Source organism: Pezoporus flaviventris, unplaced genomic scaffold, assembly GCF_033815535.1.
Source record: "Pezoporus flaviventris isolate CSIRO_AGI_PZ_B2104156 unplaced genomic scaffold, CSIRO_AGI_Pfla_v1 ptg000045l, whole genome shotgun sequence".
Lineage (NCBI taxonomy): Eukaryota > Metazoa > Chordata > Aves > Psittaciformes > Psittacidae > Pezoporus > Pezoporus flaviventris.
Genome location: NW_026892593.1, coordinates 1,113,504 through 1,133,063, shown reverse-complemented (window position 1 = coordinate 1,133,063; position 19,560 = coordinate 1,113,504). Strand labels below are relative to the sequence as shown.

Sequence of the window (19,560 nt, the reverse complement as noted above, 5' to 3'; positions counted from 1 at the left end):
GTAGTTATTTTATTTTCAGGTGTGTGTAAAAGGAGGGTTAAGCAGAAGTTTCAAATGTATTTAATTTTCTTCCTAGGTAAAGGCAAACTCAGTGAAACAGGAGTTTGAGAAGCAAGATGAACTGAAACGATCTGCTATGAGGGCAGTAGCAGCGCTTCTAACCATTCCAGAAGCAGAGAAGAGTCCATTAATGAGTGAATTTCAGTCACAAATAAGCTCTAACCCTGAGCTTGCAGCCATCTTTGAAAGTATCCAAAAAGATTCATCATCCACTAACTTGGAATCAATGGACACTAGTTAGATGTTTGTCCAAAATGGGGACCATTACGTTGAACCATATGATGCACTGAATTGACAGGTTATGAGTAAGAAACAGAAAACTTATCTAATCTACACATTGTTCCACTTTATTACCTTTATGGAGACAGTTGGCTTTTCCCATTGTTGCTTTTCTAGCATTTATTCCAGAAATATATTTCCGTAATCCAGAGTTTGTTAACCACTCTTGTTTTAGCGGATTTGGCCACATTTGGGAATTAAACAGTTGACGCATGGTATATGGAAATAGGTTCCAACATCCATTTGCCCTGTAATGTTTAGGATTAAAATGTCAAAATTTTGTGACCATGATTTTTTTTTTTCTTTTATTCACTCTTTCTTCTTGTGAACAAAATCCGGGGGAGGTGGGAATCAAGCATCCAAATGCACCATGTTTTTGTGTACCTTTTATTCTTTTTTGTTTCAGCTTCATAAATTGGTTTGGCTGGTAGATGGAATCTGTATAAGATTTATTCTAAAGAAGGTTTGGGCACAGTATAAAAAAAAGCAGACATAAATGTCATTTTTAGAGGCGTGGGGATTAGGAAACAAATATCCCTGTTGTGCACACTGATTTTGCATGAGCAAGTTTACAAATATATATTGTCTGTAAAACAGCATGTGCAGTTTATTTGTAATGCAAGTTAAAATAAGTTCTACTGTATCAGTGCAGTTTTCAGGTATTTTGACATATAGACCATTCATTCAAGAAGGGATGAATGAAGGCTGGTTGTCTTAACTTGGCTTTTTTAAATGCCAGTAGTATGACCCTGCAGATGTTAAATATGGTAATTCCTGCAGTGCTCATGGCTTTTCATTCCCAAAGGCTGGATCCTCTGGAATTGAGGTGGACAAACTGGAAGATCGGAGGGAAATAGGATGAGATGGAGGTAAAATGAGCAGGGAACAGTAGCTGCTCAGTGGCTCCTGAACTCTGGATTTAACTTTGCTTTTGTTATAAAAATATGCAGGGAATTTTCTTCAGTGGCTTCTACCTCCTATTCTTCATCCAGCAGCCTTTTTTAAGGCACTAATATATGCTGTTACCTAGACAAATATTGCCAGACCATCATTTTGTGGCTGTCAGAGTGTTTACTGGCATGTGTAACCACCAGTATATTGCAGTGTTGCAAATGTCATACAGTATTCTGGAGAGACAGGAAATGGAATGGTCATAAGACTGGAGAGAGGCAGAGAGTGAATAGGTAGAAGAACAAAATCTGCCATGAATATGCTGAGGTAATTTGGAAGTGGACCAGAAGGTTATACTTGACAGTCCCACAATGAACTGGATTTGGGGATTTAATAGCAAAAGATGGGGAACAACTGCCTCAGATTAACACTTGTCATTACTTGGTTAATACAATTGCTTAGTTCTCATTTTTAGTCAGATCTGAATTTGATTTTTCTGTAGTTAACTAGTATTTTTTTAGCTAGTTTGAGATTTGGAAACCTTTTTCATGGATGTGTAGCACAAGCTACTATGTGACTAAACAAACATAATTTTTATGACCTCAGACACAGCTTCCTTTGAGCATTGGGGCTCCGGAGAAAATTCTTCACCTTAAATGCTTGTAGCTTGGGAAAAGCAGGGGAGATATTGGTGCATTTTACTCTAATAAAAGGACCTGAACGAAGAAATCTATGAACTCATTCCATAGCAAGAATTTTAATGCTGTAGAAATTTTTGAAATTGTAGCTTTCTTTGTCTCCAAAGTCTTCATACTAATGTAACAATTGTCTTCTAGAAGTAGAAATAAATGAAATTTAAATGTACCAACATATCTAAATGTCATGAAAAAGAGTGGGATGACTTTAGAGAGAAACCATATGGTAGAAAAAGCACTGTGAATTAGGTGTATTTTATCTTGCTACAGAACTCATCTACTTCAATGACGGCAATATACAAGCCTCCTAATTAAGAATCTGTTGTGCTAATTAGTTGTCAAGCTAATCTTCGAGCTTTTGTGTTAAATTTTTGGAGTGCATTAAAATGTTTTATAGACCTAAAGCTAGGTGTGAGAATGGTGTGATAAACATGAAATGTGAGGGTAAAATATGTAAATGGAGTAGGTGCCAACGGCAAGTGATCAGAAGTTGAGAGATTTGTGTTTGTACTACCATAATGCCTATTGTGGTGGGTGCAAATATTCTTTGCTTTGTTTTAAGGTGCATTACACTGAAGGATAGACATTGAACTGTATTACATAATGAATGCCTTCTTGCAAGAGAGTATTTTTCACTTTGACCAGTAATGTAAGAATTCAATTTTTCCCTGTAAATTACAGCAATTCTAAGAGTTCGGTTCTCTCCATGTAGCAGTTGGTCACTTCACAATTCAGGAAGATGGACTTACAAAGGCTGTAGCTGCACCATAATTACTGAAATGATTGATTAGTTTTATAAAATCTAACCAGGTTAGGTGTTCCAATTCCACTAACTTTCACTGGATCCCTTGACTGAAAGGTTTGTTATTGGTTGTTGGTTTCTTTTGTTGTTGTTGTTCCCCACTGTATATCCAAGTATTTGTGTAGGTCTGGTGTATTTATGCTTTTAGTGCAATTAGGTTCAGGTAATCTGTTACGGATGATGTCAGGAATACCTGTAGCTCCTTTTTAAATGCTGACTATTTGAAACTAAAATATGAAATTACTCTTACTAAACCAAAACCAGAATACTGAAAGGCTGCTCCTAGAGATTTTTTTTGTATGATTAGAACTTTTTCTAGTTTTTTTAATCATTTTGCACACAGGTAGTTGAGACCAATTAATAAGCTTGCCCATAATATACAAATGATTGGCTAGTCCTCACATTGTAGATTCTTGCCTTTAATTATTTTTCTGTCTCAGAAGTACTTAATGCTCTGATTGTCTGTGAGAAATCTTGCCATCCTTGCAAGGGAAGTATTTTCTGGAATTATAAATTGAAAACTACAAGTACCTTAAAGACCCCTGCACTTCAATCATACAGGGTTTTTTCTTTATATGTATTTTTCCTTCTAAATATTACATCTAATACAGTAGTTGACAAAGAGCTCAGCTACTTCCAGATTGTATTTTTATGAGGTGAGCAAAGCAGTACACATGCATGCAGGCAGCATTGCTGCTGTCCAATGAAGGATCATTTTAACATTTCATCAACTCAAATTAGAAATATGAATTAAAAGTTTGTAGCTGGTACTGTTGGTATTTGGTTTAACAGATATGCGCAGTAATGATTCTAGGAACCGGTTCAATGTGCTGTGAGTGATTTAGTAGGGATTTAGTAACTGTTCTCATATTTACTGGTACTTCCCCTTCCTCATCTCTCCTAGAGATGACTTCAAAAGCAAAGTAATGTGACCTTGGAAGTTTTTGTTTTGTTAGCCCTGATCATTCTGACTGAAATTACACCTGTTTCTGCTAGATACCAAAGGGTTAAGCCTGCAGCCTCTGTGCTTTATTTCCCTGTTGCTCTAAACTTCACATAAAAGGTACTGTTTAGATGAAAGTAACTGCTTTTAAAATTAATTTCATAAAAATGAAAACTATTGGTCAGTTTATTAGTTTTTTTGTTCTTGTTTGCTCTTTGCTGTAAGATTGAAAGACTTGCTTGCTGCACTATTGAACATAGGCATTGTAACAGTGAGTGTTGCCCACTCCTCTAGGAGAGCTCTGCAGTTACAGCTTTTACACTAAAACTGATCTTTTTTCATAAGTATCTGTTTATATTTTTTCACTGTATCCAAGTTTTGGGGAGGAGAAGGAAATTGGAGTCCTTGAGAATAATGAAGTAAATTAATCTTCCATGGCCTGTGTTGGTGAAGTGGGGAGGTTTTCTGCAAGGTGCTTTTGGGAAGAATCAGGCAATTTTGCCTTGGTAGGGAGTTAGATTTCTTTAGATTAGTTTCTACCCCATGAGGCTTTAATGTTTCCACATAATCTTTGATGAGGAAAAAACTGCCTTCAAAAAGGTCATCCTTCCCCCAAAACAAACAAAAAGGTTTCTGTTGATTTTAAGGCTGTATATTGTGTTTTAGAACATAACACTGAGCCAGAGAAGAAATGAGTGATGTTTCTGAGAACCACACAGACACTTGCTGGAAGACAGATGTTCCCTGGAATGTAGCACTGAGAAAGAGAAACTGAAATCTTAAAACAAGAATAGTTTAATTTAGAATAATTTTCCTTTTTTGTGTTCTGCATTTGATCATCTTTTTGAAGAACAGGAAATACAGTGATGGTGGGGGGAGTAATTGTCAAGCTGTGACCTTCTGTGACTGCAGAAGGGATAATTTCTATTCCCTGCTGCTCCTTTAAAAACAAATTAAAAAATCCAAGCTTAGGTATTTTGACAAAAGTACATAGTAATTCTGAAAATACTTTTATTCTGGAGGAGTTAAAAGGTTTTTATTATGTGTCCATTATTTTTTCATTTATTCTGAAGAAATTCCTTCCCTTCATATGTAGATTGCTCCAGCCTGACAAGTATGAGGCAGTTACATGAAGCTGCTGCAGAGTTTAGGAAATAAGCTGTATCACTTTGGGTCAGTGCAGTGAATATATTCCTGTAGTAGAAAAAGTTTGCAATTCACTCTTTCCCAATGTTACTAATGGATGGGGAAAAAAAAAATCAGTTACATATGACTCTAGTTTCCATTCAATCTCCAGCCTTTCTTCAACTGACAACTGTTGGGCTCTTAATAGTCTGATTGGCTTTTAGTTTGGATGCCACCCATCCTGGGAATTGTTGTTGTGATGTCAAGGCCTCTAGAAGACTTATTTTCTCCAGTCCTTACTAAGGTTATTTGCCAGAAGGCTCGGATTTATCTGCCATATCTATATTTCCATTGTGCATGAAGACCATTGTTTCATGAATTGCATGTAGTATCCATTTTACTGATGGGTGTCTTGGAGAGATGCTATGCTTAAATGCAACTGAATGCCATTTTTCAGGAAGTTCATAGCTCAACCACTCCCCTCTGCAGTGAAAATCCACTATACCTAAAAAATACTGGAATTCAGAGTATTAAAAAAAAACCCACAACAAACCTACAAAGCCAACACACTTTTTATTTATAAAACGTACCTGAGGACAAAATGATTTCTTGTGTGTGCAACATGACTAATGGAATGTAGCTTCATGTCGATTTTTCTCTCTGCTCTCAATTTCTGAATGCTTGCACTGTGTCAAACGATCTGCAGTTCTGGACCAACTTGCCAGTGAGAGGGCGTTTTGTGTTGTAACAGCAAACTTTCGCCTACTGATGGAATGTATGGGAGGAACTACTTTGTTTTTTTTTCTCCTTCCACAGCTGCTGATCTTCACACAGATAGCAAACTGAAATGTCAGCCACGTTCGATAAAGGGTAAAAGTTGACAGACGTTTTAAAGAATACATACTGGATTTTGTATCATCCTGATTCCTTTTCATAGTCAGACAACTTTACCATATTAGTTTCCAAATGCAGAGATGATTAAATGGGTCTTCATTAGGAAGAAGATATTAAAGTGACTGAGTGGTACTGCATTCTTGTTTTCCCTAACACCTTAGTTTGAAAAAACATACCTCTGGTTTGAATTGTGACTTTTTTATAAAAACCATCTTATCTTCAAAATTAGAAGTGTGGAACTGAAGCTGTGGGTGGATGAGGTGGTTGATTTCAGTACCTTGTCAGGGGCAGACAAAGTAAAACACTAAACCTCACACGGTACCAATTCTGGCATATAAAGTGGGTTGAATTCAGCTCTGATAAACCAATAGAATATTGTATCTCTAGTAGCCGATACGAAAGTTGTTTGACATAGAAGATGATGTACTGTTTTGATTTGTTGGAGAGTATATATGTAGACACAGTGACCTCAGTTGCAGGTAATTTTCAAAGACGTTGGCAATTTTTATTCAGTTCCTTCGCTCACAACTTTTAAAAATAAGAGGGAAATAACCCTAAAATTTTGTAATTCTTGTAGTGATGTTGGTATTTGATTTCTGCAGGACCATCCTTTTTGGTTTTGTTTTGTTTCTTTCCCCACTTCTAAATCTATCCAGGAAAAAAGAAGTCTAAAGTGGAAATTTGGTTAAGTGGCTTTCAGCCTTGTGTATTCAGTCAGTTTTATAAGGAAAATGAAGAGAGGCTACTTAAACGTGGAGAAGGTAATGTTTTCTCTATGGTTTGAATGGATGTTTTCAGGTTGAAACAGTTGGATATCATCAAGGGCTATGTAAGGACAAAGAATTTTCTGCAAATGTAAAAATTCCTGGCTGTCATTATTAATTCCAGGTCTGTTAGGTGCCTAAACATGGCTGGTTCAGAAAACTTTAAGGTAAAAGAATGGCAAGGGCAGGCTGTTGCATACAAATGTGAATCTATATTGCTTTTTGGCAAATGGTTGATAACTGTTGGTCTGTTTTTTCTTAATACTGATGTCATTAGGCATTTATTACTCCACCACTTTTCATAGCTATCAGCAAAATATTCTACATGTTAAGCCAAGTTCTGTTTGATTAAGGGAAGAAGAGGTTGAAGGATGGTTTGGGAGGAGTGCAGAAACAGTTGGGAAGCTGGCCGGGTTTCTTTTTCCTTGTGTATCTTTTTAACATATGGAAGGATGGGAAACAAAACTGTCCATTGGCAGGTTTAGGTACTTTATAGAAGAAGGTTGAGAAGAACACAGCAGAATATAATTAATTTTCTTTCGTCGAAGTATTTTTTGCTTGCTGTCCTGGGGTGTCCACCAGGGATAACAAAGTTCAGTATGGCTAGCCAGATAGACCTGGTAAAATCCTTTGTCTATGGGATCAGATCTTCCAGTTGAGAGAACAAACATCTCTTTGAAACCTAGAGGAATTACTGAAGAGAACCAGACCATTTAAGAACAACACAAAGGCTGCCACTGCAATACAGATGCAATTTTATTTTTTTTTTTTTTTGTGCTTAACTGCATCATATACAGGAGGTACATTACTTACTACAGAAAGAAGATAACTGGGGGGCATGTTTTGTGACATGCTTTTTAACACACATGCAGTGAAGGCCTATGTTCTGTTTAGTATGGATGCTGAGCAAATTACACTCTTCTAAAATGAGAACTATACAGTGCAGAAGAAAAATCTGGTCATATCTACCCCATCATTCCTTCATACTGCAACAGGTAAGTAAGTAGATGTAAGGGAGCTATGTTAGACTTGAGGTAGTGGAGTTACGCTCATTTGGAGGTCTATCCAGTTTGTTGTAAGGATGCAATGCTCTACTTTTGACAGTTTTTTTTTTAATTGTGGTTTTAGTAATTACATTTGAAAGGAAGGTTCATCCCAAAAATTCCCTTGCTTCACTGATCTCTTGGAGAATTCATCTCAATACAATTTTAAAGAATTCCTCTGACAGCTTTAATAGTGAAACTGAGTGGTTAATACTTCTGATAATTCCAATAAATCTATTTCCAACAAAGGAAACACTTAAAATGCTGCTATATTAACTAATGAAGTAAAGCAAGCAACCACAATGCACAATTCCCAGGATCAGCTAAAACATTCTGCAGGAATTGAGTCAGATGTTCCTCCTACCTTTGGAAGTGGTAAAGAGCAAATGCGAGAACATTTACTCTGTATTCATCTCCTTTATTTGAGCTTTAAAGTTGTCCAGTGGATAAATGTGATTTGAAATCAAGAATGCTGATCCTTTTTTTAAAAAAATATATGTATTTGCAGACTTATTTAGGAATGTGTTCAAGGAGACCACTTCTGAGAAATTGACCTGTCACTGGTGCAGACTACAGCAAACACTTGGAACACATCAAGGAGCAATCTCTCCAGATAGTGCTTTGAGAAAGCAAAGAATACAAGGTTCAAGTATTTATTTGCAAAGTTACCTGTAAATGTCACCATGTTGTTTTCATGCTGCTGTATTGCTTGTTTGCAAGTGACATGTTCTAATACGTGCACTTCAGGGACTGTGAACAGATGACATCTTTTATTGTGAATGTTTGTTTTATGTCACTACAAACCCAGTCTTGCTTGCCTTGATTAAATCTTGCGTACTTTTCTGTAGTTTTACCTAGGGTACAGCCTACATCAGTAAAATCAGAATTTGTTTCTGACAAAGCTAATGTTACAGAAATAGAGAAGCCTCAGGAAACGTCTGAGGTCTGCATGCAGAATAGTATGTTTGACTACAAAGATGTCATAGCTAATACACTCCATATTGCAGACCAGCTATTTATTTGACAAAGTAGCTGAAATAGGTTCTTTAAAAAGTACAGTGTCTAAGAACAGCATTGAAAGCATCTTTGATAAATCTGTTCTTACAGCTGGTTGATTGTGTGGCTGAAGAAGAGCGTATTCACAGCGAAGTCTGTCTTCATTGCTCATCAAGTCAAGACAAATCCAAACGTTACTGCCTGGCTGTGCCAGTGAATGCACAAGGATATGTTGATAAATACAGCATAGGGCTAACAGTTATTTCTGTGCTCGAAAGCAAGACTCCACACTAAAATCCACTTGATATCTGTCCTGGTTGTGTACACATGTATCTGAGAATGGGTAAGTTTTTCTGGTGGGTTTTTTTGTTTGTTTGCTTGTTTGAATTTTTCAAAGCTACAATTCCTCCTGAATGCAAGTAATTACTATTGCATTTGTGGAAGCTATTTCAGGCAACTAAAAAAACCCCAAACAACCAACTTTTTATATTTTCCCAATGCTGTGTTAAAACCATATAGTAACATTTTATTTTAAAAACCTAAAAATTAATCCTGACAGCAGCATTTTTACATGAAAGTCATTTTATTACTATCAGTTTCTCAGTGGTTTTGTTAAGAAAGCCAAACAGCAAGCTAACACAGTTTGTTGGCGTTATTTTGATCATAGCATTAGCATTTTCAGCCCTTTGGTTTTATACCCTCTGCCTTGAAGGAACCCTTAATGTCTATTTGGATAAATGAATGAACAGATCTGTCTGAACCTGTTTGTGCTCTCCCAGTGCTGGTTCTGTGATTGTAAATCTGCTGTTGCCTCTTTAAAAATAGACCATAATTGATTCCTTCCAAAGGGTTAGGGTATAGCTAGAGTCAACCTCTCCATTCTTTCCCTATGCTCATTACAATGGCTTACAGTATGTCTACTAAGGGAAAAAAGGTTAATACAGTTTTTTTTGCCCATCTGGTTACTTCACCCTGTTGCACTGTCATGGCAGAATTAGCTGGCAGTGTGAGCACAGGGCCACAAAGATGGTCAGGGTTGGGGGCATCCCTCTTACAAGGAGAGATTGCAGGAGCTTTGCCAGTTTAGTCCAGAGAAGAGAAGACTGAGGTGGGATCTCAATGCGTATAAATATCTCAAAGGCGGGTGCCAGGAGGATGGTGCCAGACTCTTTTCAGTGGTGCCCAAGGACAAGGAGCAGTGGCCATAAACTAAAACACAAGAAGTTTCTCCTCAACAAGAGGAAGAACTTTATGTTGAAGGTAGCAGAGCGCTGGAAAAGGCTGCCCAGGAGGTTGTGGGGTCTCACTCTCTGGAGACGTTCAAACCCTGAGCTAGGTGGCCTTGCCTTAGCAGGAAGGTTGGACCGGATGATCTTCAGGGGTCCCTTCAACCCGAATGATTCTGTGATTCCGGGAAAACTGAATTTCAGGAGCAGTTCCAGCCAGTTATTTTCTTCCAGGAGATGGCGCTGTAGCGCCATAACTGATGCCAAACGTTGTGGCGAGAAGGGGTAGAACCGGCAGGTTTGCAAATAGGATATTGTAGATATGTAGAGAATAGATGTAAAATGGATCTCGTAATTTTATTTTTCTTGACGAGCTACTGAAGGTTTCAGTTACGATTGGCTTGCTTCAAAGTTCCTTTTAAGCCTTTTTACAAGGAATTTCTAAACTTCCGTGTTGTGAAGTTTGGCAAGGGTGGTGGGGGTAGGTGGTCACCACAGCAGTGCTCCTCCTGCAGCTGGGTGTTTGGTGGTGGTAAGGATGGTCTGGATGGCTCAGCGCCGCTGCAAGGAGCGCAATAAACCAAGAGGAGGAAAACTAGCAATATAGAATGAACTGTACACAATTGTAATGAACCGCAACCTGCACTGTAATTATAAGAACAGCCGGGGAAGGTGGTTGCCTGGCAGTTGTCACTGGATGTGTGTGTCTATAAGCCAACAGCAGCTTCAGAAGCTTACAAGCTTATCGAGGTTGTTTTGGCTTGCACTGTGTGCCACAAGTACCCAAATAAACACTGCTATCGTAGCAGATGCTACTTGGGATAGGATTCAACAGAAGCCAAAACAAAGAATAATTTTAATTGGAATCAATTGTGTTATGCAGATGTATGGATAGAAACAATCAAACACACACATGCCTAACCATTCCAGTCAATCTTTATACTTGGTTTAACACTTAACTGATTAGTGCTTTGGATGATCCATCCAACCACACTACAGTGACTCAGCGTGGTGGCTGGAGCTGAAGGCTTACTTTCTGTTGCACGCAGCAGGAGAAGTGGGAAGAAAGACTTCAAGTCCAGTGTGGGGATGAACACAGACCAAAACATATCCTTGCAGTCTGCCATTCTTTTCAGCCACTGCTGTGAGAGATTGGCATCATGTGAATGCCTGGCTGAAGTTTGTTTTATCTCGCTTTTAACCAGCTCTACATTTTCAGTCTTGCAGCATTTTATGTTTGTTTTTAATTTCAGCCTTTATCATGGTATCCGCTACCCTCAGGACAGGGCTTTTCTCTAGCCCGCACATCTTAATACCTCTGGGAGGGATGCAATGCCGATCTGGAGATCGTATGCTGCTGGCTCTGGCCTTCAGCACTCCCAGGGATAGGGCAAATACGCACTAACTGTTCTGTACTTATGGACCAGTTCTACATAAGTGTATATCACACTTAGTATGTGGGTGATATTTCTAGAAGAACCAAAGCATATAAAGCTACAGGGTATGTCCATAAACATGCCATGATTTGAGTGTTCTTCGCTATCAACAATTGAGTGGGTAAGTTTAGATGTACAAGCAGGCAATGAAAAGGTTTTCTCTCTCCTTATTCTAGCTCTTATTCTAGAGGTCCAATATGATATGGCACATATTGTAATATGTATAAATTCTTCATTTCAAGAAATCAAAACTGTTGAGATAGCAATGCAAAAAACTTCTCATTGAGTTCATGTAACATTAAAAGTCAATGGGAAGAAAATCTATTTGAAGTTTAAATTATTTTCTAATAACTGAAATTCATTTTTAAACACTTGGTACTGGTGTAACCAGTGGCAACAATTGAAAGTAATTCAGGTAGGAGCTGTATGGAACAAACACAAAGGCTACTTTGATTACCTATTTTACAGGCTTTCTGCACCTTTCACTCAGGAGCATCACTGTTGTTACAATGGATGGGAAGAGCAGGCTGCTCAGTGGTTACCTTTGCTGGCAGGTCCTGCATCTCAAGCTTCAGAAAAAAGTTTGCTTCTGTAACGGCAAAGAATCATTGTGGCCAAAATAGGCCTTTATTTGCAGTTTTGGGTGTGAAGGCTCAGCTTGAACTTTCAGATTCTATTCCTTGTAGATCTTTATTCTAGTAAACAACAAAGAACATTAACTGCTCTGGTCTGCCTTATGTATAATCTTGCTAATTTCTCCAGGTAGCAAAAAGCATTTTTATAGTTTGGTTTTTTTAAGTTTCTATTTATATTGACAAGTGTTAGTGTATCTATTTTGGTTTAGCTTGGTGGGGTTTTAAACAGTGTGGCCATGAGTACACAAGATAGGCATGTCAGTTCCTTCTGAGAATTGAATTTTTGTATTATCTCACACTTTATAAATCATTTACTTTAGCTACAGAATACTTGCAGGAACTGCACAGGCTAGAGAGAAAAATACTGTTCCCCTTTCTGTCCCTGCAGAGGTTATCTGGCTCAGCTCTTGTGATCTGAGCTGCTTTATCAACTGTGCAAGCACGGGCTTGACAATAAAGGTTATCTTTTCAGAGGGGGGAAGCATCCTGAATTTGGAAATGAGTTACTGTCAGAATTGAGACTGCTGGAGAAGAAACAATGAGATTGTGTGAGGGTGCTATGGTGCCACAGATATCTGCCTTCAGAGCTTTAGTAAATACAGGTATATAGCTGTGGTTAATAAATTCATGTATTTGGCTGGGGGGAGCTGATACATCCAGATTACAAGCTAGCCATGAAACACCAGCAAAGGAGCTATGCTGAACTAGTGATATAAAATACTTTGGGAATGGAACATTGAGAATAACTCTGTGGTCGTCTTTGCCACAAGGGCACATTGCTGACTCACAGTCAGTGTCTACCAGGACCCCAGGTACTTTTCTGATAATGTTTCCCTTTATGTAGCTAGGATTAAAAATGGGTTGCCCTTTCCAGAATTAAATTCAAGTGCAAATAATGGCAAAACTGAAAGAATCACTTTCTACAGAGAAATCAAAGATGACTTTTTTTTTTTCCGTAGTGTAATGGAAATATTGATTAGTAGAACTGCTCCTGCAATTTTCTTGCTATGTTTCTCCCAGTGCTGTTGCAAAATCACTTCAGAATACTATTGTTTTAAAATCCAGAGAGCTGCTTGACAGGACTTTATCAAAGTGCACATGTAAGTGAATTATAAATGCTGGGCCCAGCCTGTTGTTCAGACCTCACTGACAAGAGGTACCATAGCATCTACCAAATTAGGATCCTGCTGCTGATTTAATGTCAGCCTTCAAAAAAAAAAGGGCTGGATTTTAGTGCCTTATAAAAAAAGAGATAAAATACTATTTTTTAAATAACTAATATTGACAGCTACCAGAGAAAATATGAGAATGGAACATAGCCCTTTCTTGCCCATGCGCAAATGAACACGGAAACCAGCTACCAGCCAGGTGTAGGTGGTAGTGGAAGAAAGGCCAGTTATTTCCCGGTATTGCCAACGGCTGACATGGGGTCATTTACCACACTTAATTACACTGTTTTTATTTTTTTTTTTTCTTAACAGCATATTTTCTGTTTCCTCTCATGTGGAAAATTACTAATTGTACAAGTTAAATGAAAATATGTCCCATGTTTAATTGCACAAAACTCTTTGTATAATAGAATAGATGTGATATTTTACAGGCTTGGTGTTTCTGCTGGAAAAAGCTAAAATCCAGAGTCATCATTGGCAGTTTTAGACAGTGAGCAGGAGTGAAAATGAAATGTAATTTTTAATTCTTTTCTGTAGGTTCATATATTTGCATGCATCACAGTAATGCTTAATGTCTCCACAGCGCTTCATTCTATTAATTCTATTAATTTCCAAAATAAAGATTGCAGGCAATAGTGAGAACTTCATCCTCATTCTTCATCTTGCAGAGCGCAAGTCTGGTTTTGTTCTTTGCTTGATCGAGATCAGGAAATTTCAGTGGCCTAAACATGAGACTGTAGATTAATCTGAGGTGAGTTTCCCTCAAAGTGCATTGTTAGAGCTGTTCTGCTTTGTTTAAATGCAATTATTTACATGATGAATACCAGATATATAGTGCAGCTGGGGCTTGAACCATTGTCTCTGAATGCCCTAGCAGAAGGGGTGATCGCTCTCCTGTCCTGTGAGTATTCTTTACTCCTGGAAAGCAGATCAGTTCAAAATAGACATGGATAAGAGGCAGATAACAGAGCAACATACAGGCCTGTATCTACTGAACATAATCTCTGGGATGGGATTTATGGTTAGCAGTTTTTCAGCCAGTGCCTGCATGGGCCTTGATCTCCACAGCTCTGCAATACAGGCTCAACATGTGCCCAGGGCGTCTGGCAGACCACCTAGCAACACATTCAGTGCAAATGTATGTGCCTGCATATGGTTATAACCAGAAAGCTTTAGAATTAGAGGTAAATGGCATCAAGGATGAAGTGTTTTGACTACAAAATTGGAAGTAGTTATGAAAAGGTAGGACATAAAAACCATTATTGGCATTTATCTTTTGCTGTAGTCATCACTAAAAGCCACTCGGCATTTACTTTTGAGGATAGTTCAGCATTTGCTGTCAGGGCATTTCTTTTTGTTATAGTCACTTCTTTATACTGAGTACAAATAAATCTTCAAGGTGTAGACTGCCACTCTGAGCATTTCTCCTTGTTAAATGCGAATGTAGTGTTCTGCCGCAGTTCCCTTTCATTTTTTCTTTCCTGCTGTGATGCTTAGAGATGTTGTTTCGTGCTGCCAGTGTGTCTGTACCAATGAAGCGGTACCTCCTTGAGGATGCTGCTGAGCTACGTCAGGCTCCTGAAGCAGAATGTGTTTGGGGGGGAAGGTTTTCCACACTTTGGCAGTGCTCCTTGCAGCCACCAGCTGCTTTACTATGCAAGTAAACTTCATTAATTGCATTTTAAGTAATAGCTAGCATATAGGCTAGTGTGAATTACCTGTGAATGCTGCAGTAGTCCCTGGCTCTTTGCAGAAAGAAGGTGTTGCATCACTTCCAACACTGTCTTTTGTGTTTGGCCAAAAGGATGCTGCACTGGATTAACTTCTGTGAGTCTATCATATTTTATTTGAAATAATACCCCTAATTTTCTCCTTATCAGCCAGACACAGAGGCTGTATTGGCATTCCATGGTGTTGCTTGCATGTGGGGCTGTCAAAAGTAAGATAAAGAAAAGTGTAGGTTTGGCCAAATCCATACCCCTTTCCATCATAAAACAGGACACGTTCTTACAACAGTCATTCTTCTAAACATTTTAGCTCTACACCTACAGTTACACGGAAGCTAATTGTGTTTCTTTAGCTGAGTTTAAGCCTTTTACAATTATTTTGATGCTGTGAATGGGAAAAGTGATTTATTACAGTGCATTACTTCTCCAATACTTCATAATGGAGCAATCAATTTTTAGATGTGCGTTTTGCAGAAAGAATGAAGCACTGATACTATGAAAAATATCACAAGAGCTTTTACCTCTGCTGAAAAATGGCGACAAAAATGCTTTCAGTGGGACCTGGACCGAGCTGTTTTATCTGAACAGATGCTGAACATGACCTATGAGCTTCTTGAGGTGTTGCATTGAGTCAAAAGCTGTTGGTAATGTTTATTCAAGTGTAGGCAAAGCCATAACGGTTCTGCACTGCAGCAGATGTAACAGAATGTCTGAATATGCTGAAGTTATGTGTTGTGGTATAAATAGCACTAGTAGTGCACAAGCAATGGCCCGTGTTGAAACCCAGACCTTCACAGTTGCTGAGTCAGAAATTCTCCTGGATGTTTTATTGTGAGATTTTGAGCAACAGTTTTAGTGCATTAGGAACAGAGAAGGAATAGATCCAATTTTTCCATGAATGAAATCAAACTTATTGGGGTATATTACTGTATTTATGGACAGTTGCTTCATATGAAAGTGAAAATTCTGCATTTTATGAAAGATAATTTAATTATTTCCACTGACCTTACAGTAATGCAATATTGCAATGTATATCAACCTAGATAAAGATGTGTTGGCTTGTAGAATAGACCTGCATTTGAGTCAGAAAACCTGAAGAGCCAAGACTTCAAGTTACCAAACCAACATCTCCTGATTTGGTCAGGGCAGAAATGAGCTGAAAATTTTCTCTATCACTTTTACCACAGAAACTTGGAATCTTTTGGCTGAAATGAAAATGCCAAAGGAGAGGAAAAGAAGTCAATTAAATTAGTCATTGTAGCTCTGCTGCTCACATGAGCTGTGGTAGATATTTAAAACATGCTTGTAAGTTGCCTGTTGAAGAAAGAAGAGTGGCTACTGCTTTACCTGCTCAAGGATAGTTCGATGAAAGATAACAAATACAGGATGAGGGCTGCTAAAGGTGAAGGATGTCCGAGTCCTTCATCAGTGGGGTAGAGCTCAAGGTCTGAAAGGAGAATTAACCCTTAATCCCTAGCTCCCTATAAGTTCTCTCTTTCAGAGACAGGAAGAAGAAACTAACAGGCTGAACCTTGTCTTGAGCAGCATTTCAAAATTGTCTCCTCAAACTTCAACAGGTCAAAATACACAACTGAGTGATTATTTTTGTGTCCAACTTGTCCAATGCAATTTCTGTTGATTTTTTATATTCATCAAAGTGCAAGTATTCCTCCAGTTAATTAAAGGAAGTGCAGTGTACAGGTTGAGTGAAAAATAATGCCTGTGCATACTTTCCAGTAAGAAAAAAGCAATTCTTTTGATGAGCAGTGCAGAATAAGTGGATCTTTCAAAGTGGCAACATGCTGAAGCTGGAATTTCAGCTCTACCTGTTCACAGCTTCTCAGTGCCTCTATGTACATGCAGCATTTTGCTTAATATTAGCTGCTTAATACCTAGTGAAAATCACACTGAGTTGGTTTGAATCCTGTGATTTCTTTTCCTGCTTAGCATAAGGCAATAAACAGAACTGCCCTGTGATGTTTTATTGTGTCAGAGGGATGAGGGAGCAGCAAATGTTTATTGTCCATTCTCTTGGGAAGGGTTTCAAACAAAAGGAAAAGCCGTATCTGTCACGTTCCCTGAAATGCTTTCCTTTCTGCCCAGCTGTTTGCTATGGGAGGAACTGGTTTTGTCCCTTCTACAGGTTTTCCTGTGACCCTCCCAGTTAACAGGATGCTGATTTTAAGCAGCAGTAGAGCTATTTGACAGTGACTGTCAAGGCTGTGGCTTATAAGGGGTACAAGAAGGCACTAGTGAAGGCTTTCTTTAAAGTCTCTGTCCCCATGAATGTTTTGGTTCTGCACAGTGTGTGAATTTCTGTGATGTTGCCTCTTTAAGGCACAGTTTTAAGTCAGTTCTCTGATTTGTGACTTTACAGAGCATGCAACAAAAATACCTTGAGTGTGAAGAGCTTTGGTGTGCTTAACCCAGCAGGTGTTCTCCAGCTGCTCTGGAGAACATCAACCTCATCACTTGGAGCTGTGAATGTTTCTATGCATTCATTTTGAACTCTCTTACAGTACATACCTGCTGATTATCACATCCTTTTGGCCTTTTTGAGGAAAAAACTCTCAAGAATATATCTTAGAACTGACTTGAAATATACTACTGCAGTGCTTGTTTTTCTGCCCTCCTTGTGTGGCTGAGGGTGAGTTTTCTATGCACCTATGCTGCTTGCTAAACTGTGATTATCCTAATACATTCTCATTTATGGTCCTTTCTGAACAGTTTGCTGGTTCATTAGCGTTATTCACCAGAGAGAAGCAGCAAATAACACAGTCCCTGCACTTTCAGATACTTGGGAATCAAGCGTAATCCAAAGTGTTTCTGAAGAGTCATCACCTGCCTCTAATACAATTGCCAGCAAAGCAAAGCCATAATGTCAACACCAACTTTTCTTGGTCTGGGAGCAGCAATAATGAGTAATGTAATCCAGGCAGCCTCAGATCTATACTGCCCCACTGACCACTATTTCATTTCCTATGTTCATGTATGCAGCTGGAAAACTTATTTGTCTGTCTCCTATGGGCTGGTCATCACTGTGATACCCAACACATAGCAGGCCAGTGGAAGGGATGGTTTTAAAAGCAGCAGTAATACAGTGTAGTTCTTAAGGCTTAGATACAGAGATCAGAAGAGAATAACTAAATGGACAGCAGTCTGATTGCTCATTAACACTTGTGTTTGAATCCATCCTTAGATTAAGAGTCAAATATTTTTCCATTTCCCATTCTTACACGGGCATTTTTCTTGAATGACTACTGAAAACGCTTCTCCCTTCTAAACATTCAGTCATTAGCAGTTCATATTTTAAAATGCTAATTATTATGAGTGGAAATATGCAAAATTTCCTTAAAAGCTGACTTGCAAATGTTAATACAAGGATAAATGAATGTTGATTGAATACGCCTTTCAGAAGCAAGCTGCTTTAGAAACACTCCATCAGTTTTCCCCATTACCACATTTAAAAAAGATTTAAAACAATTGTTGGAAGTCACTGAGTGCTGATAACTCTGCTTTATGAATGTGGGCTAATGGAGTAAAGTGATAATTATTTAGCTGCTGTTGCATTTTAATTCATGGGTGTTACAGTCCAGTGTGACCTTTGCCTTTTGATTTTCAACAGGCAAATGAAATATGCTTGGTAGTTTCAGGTAAAGGCCCTTGCAGAACCTCGGTGGATCAGAGGAAGGAAGGCAGAAGGCTGTAGATGCTTCTATGATATGGAAGCATCCCCATGATGTACTTCAGAGGAGTGTGATTTTCAGATCCTGTCAGAATCAAGAGGGACCAGAGCATGAGTGTCACCAGAGGCACCCATGCAGGGCTGGTGGATGTAATGCTGGACCTATGGGAGGGGCAAAGGGTGGGTTGTCTTAGGCCATCTTAGAGCCTCTCAAGCCTTGCTGACCCCATGGCAGGTCTGCCAGCCCACTGGTGCTGCTGGGACACCTCAGGCCATCTCTGGCACCCCTTCCTGGTCAAACACAGGCAACTGCTTTGAGATGTTGACTGCAAAGCTGGGGTTGTGATTGCTTCCACTTCACAGCCTTTGCCAGTGAGCTTTCTGTTGAGGTGGATCCATGCGAGTAAGGGCACTTTTAATGAATTTTAATTTGCTTTTGTACTCAGTATTTCTTTTCTTTCACAAAGTTGAGCTAGCATGAGGTAACAGCATATCCCACTTAGAAGATGGATGAAATCAATTGTGCCTGTCTCAGAGGTGACAGATAGCAAAAGTAAGACCAGTGCAGCCAAAACCATCCTCTCAAATCTGCCTTCTGCAAAGCATCTCTCCTGTGACTGGTAACAGGGACCCAAATTAAAAACAAAGAAGCAAACAAACACAAACAAATGAAATGTGATGGTTGACTGCAGCCACATTAAACTAGATTTTTGTTTTTCATCAATACAGTGAGAACTTAGTCTTTGAGTTATTTAATATGTATTGAACCTAAGAGGGGCTCTTTGGCACGTTCTTGGTCAGTTGCTGAAGTGCTGTGATGGCACCAAGCAGTGTCACACTGATGTGCCAACTGCCTTCCACATGCAGGGAGAGCAGAAATCTCTATGGCAATTCCAAGTTCTGGTACTGGTGTACTGAGATGTGTTGACATCTAACCACATCACTGCTCAAGACAATTTTCTCGTTGCCATTAGCTGTACTCAGACCTGCACCACAGAATCAGCTGAGACTCTGCATGAATTGTACCACAGAGTATATTATAAGGAAATGCTCATATGCTCTATCTGCATAATCTTTGACTATCAAAGAATGCTTATCTTTTTAAAATGCCGAAATAGTTCTATTAATCCATATGAGCTCTGGAGTGATAGTGAGAAGTATTAAAATGTCACTATAATGCCAAAATCACA

General features: G+C 38.7%; 1 protein-coding gene across 2 annotated transcripts in view; it reads left to right on the top strand.

Annotated features, from left to right (window-relative positions):
* Positions 1-938, top strand: part of CAND1 (cullin associated and neddylation dissociated 1) — a 28,483-nt gene extending 27,545 nt beyond the window's left edge. For both annotated transcript variants that reach the window (XM_061467153.1, XM_061467154.1), the window contains one exon: positions 77-938. In XM_061467153.1, the coding sequence (XP_061323137.1) occupies positions 77-301 (225 nt within the window). In that variant the 3' untranslated portion in view covers positions 302-938. The remainder of the gene's footprint in view (positions 1-76) is intronic.
* Positions 939-19,560: the final 18,622 nt, after the last annotated feature.